At 43.5% G+C, this 687-nt stretch overlaps 1 protein-coding gene across 1 annotated transcript in view; it reads left to right on the top strand.

The window, feature by feature from the left end:
• The window catches only part of T265_12622 (hypothetical protein), a gene marked incomplete at both ends in the record, with an annotated part of 12,426 nt that extends 11,739 nt beyond the window's left edge, over positions 1-687 (top strand). The window contains one exon of the mRNA XM_009164631.1: positions 543-687. Within this exon, the coding sequence (XP_009162895.1) occupies positions 543-687 (145 nt within the window). The remainder of the gene's footprint in view (positions 1-542) is intronic.

Genomic DNA, 687 nt, shown 5'->3' with positions numbered 1-687 from the left:
TCTGGAACATTCTTCGAATATTACAAAATAATGGACGAACACTGCAAAGCCCCTGAATAACCTCCATAGTAACCCTCACCTTCCATCAGATGCGGGAGGAGGCTTACACACCAGACCGTAGACTACTCACGTGCTCTATTTGTATAACTTTCCCTATTCCGCCATGGCTGTCAAATCCAACTCTGACGAAAATGTCAATCACTGACTGTCACGCTATTTAAAGAGTTGCCTTCTGAGGAGAAATCGCCTGAATAGATTGACCGAAAAACAGATCTTCCGCTTTGTAGTCCATTCTGCAATTGAAGCTACTGCTGGTTTGTGTTTAAAATTTGGCTTTAATGCAAATTTTCCTCTCCACAGAGTGACGCTTACACCGTTTTCACGACAAACCTCAACTTCGCACAGGTTTTTCACCGTGATCTGGTTGTTTATACATACAGTGACAAGTTCCAAGACGGAATAAATGTGTCTCACTTGAAGCTTTTACGACAGCTAATATCATTGTCATACAGGCTTTGGGCATAATGTACCTTGTTTTTCAGGTACAAACTATCTTGGTGTGTCAAGTCTGCATTACACCCCGAACCTCGACTGCGAATCAATGAACGACCTGAACGAGCGACTTCAGTGCGTCTACGCACAACTCACTGGGCTCATCAAAGTTGGCTTCAACCAAGTGAGCTGAGA

This window comes from Opisthorchis viverrini (genome assembly GCF_000715545.1).
Source record: "Opisthorchis viverrini unplaced genomic scaffold opera_v5_7, whole genome shotgun sequence".
NCBI lineage: Eukaryota > Metazoa > Platyhelminthes > Trematoda > Opisthorchiida > Opisthorchiidae > Opisthorchis > Opisthorchis viverrini.
Note: the sequence above shows the minus strand (reverse complement) of the source record. Positions and strands in the feature narration are given on the sequence as shown.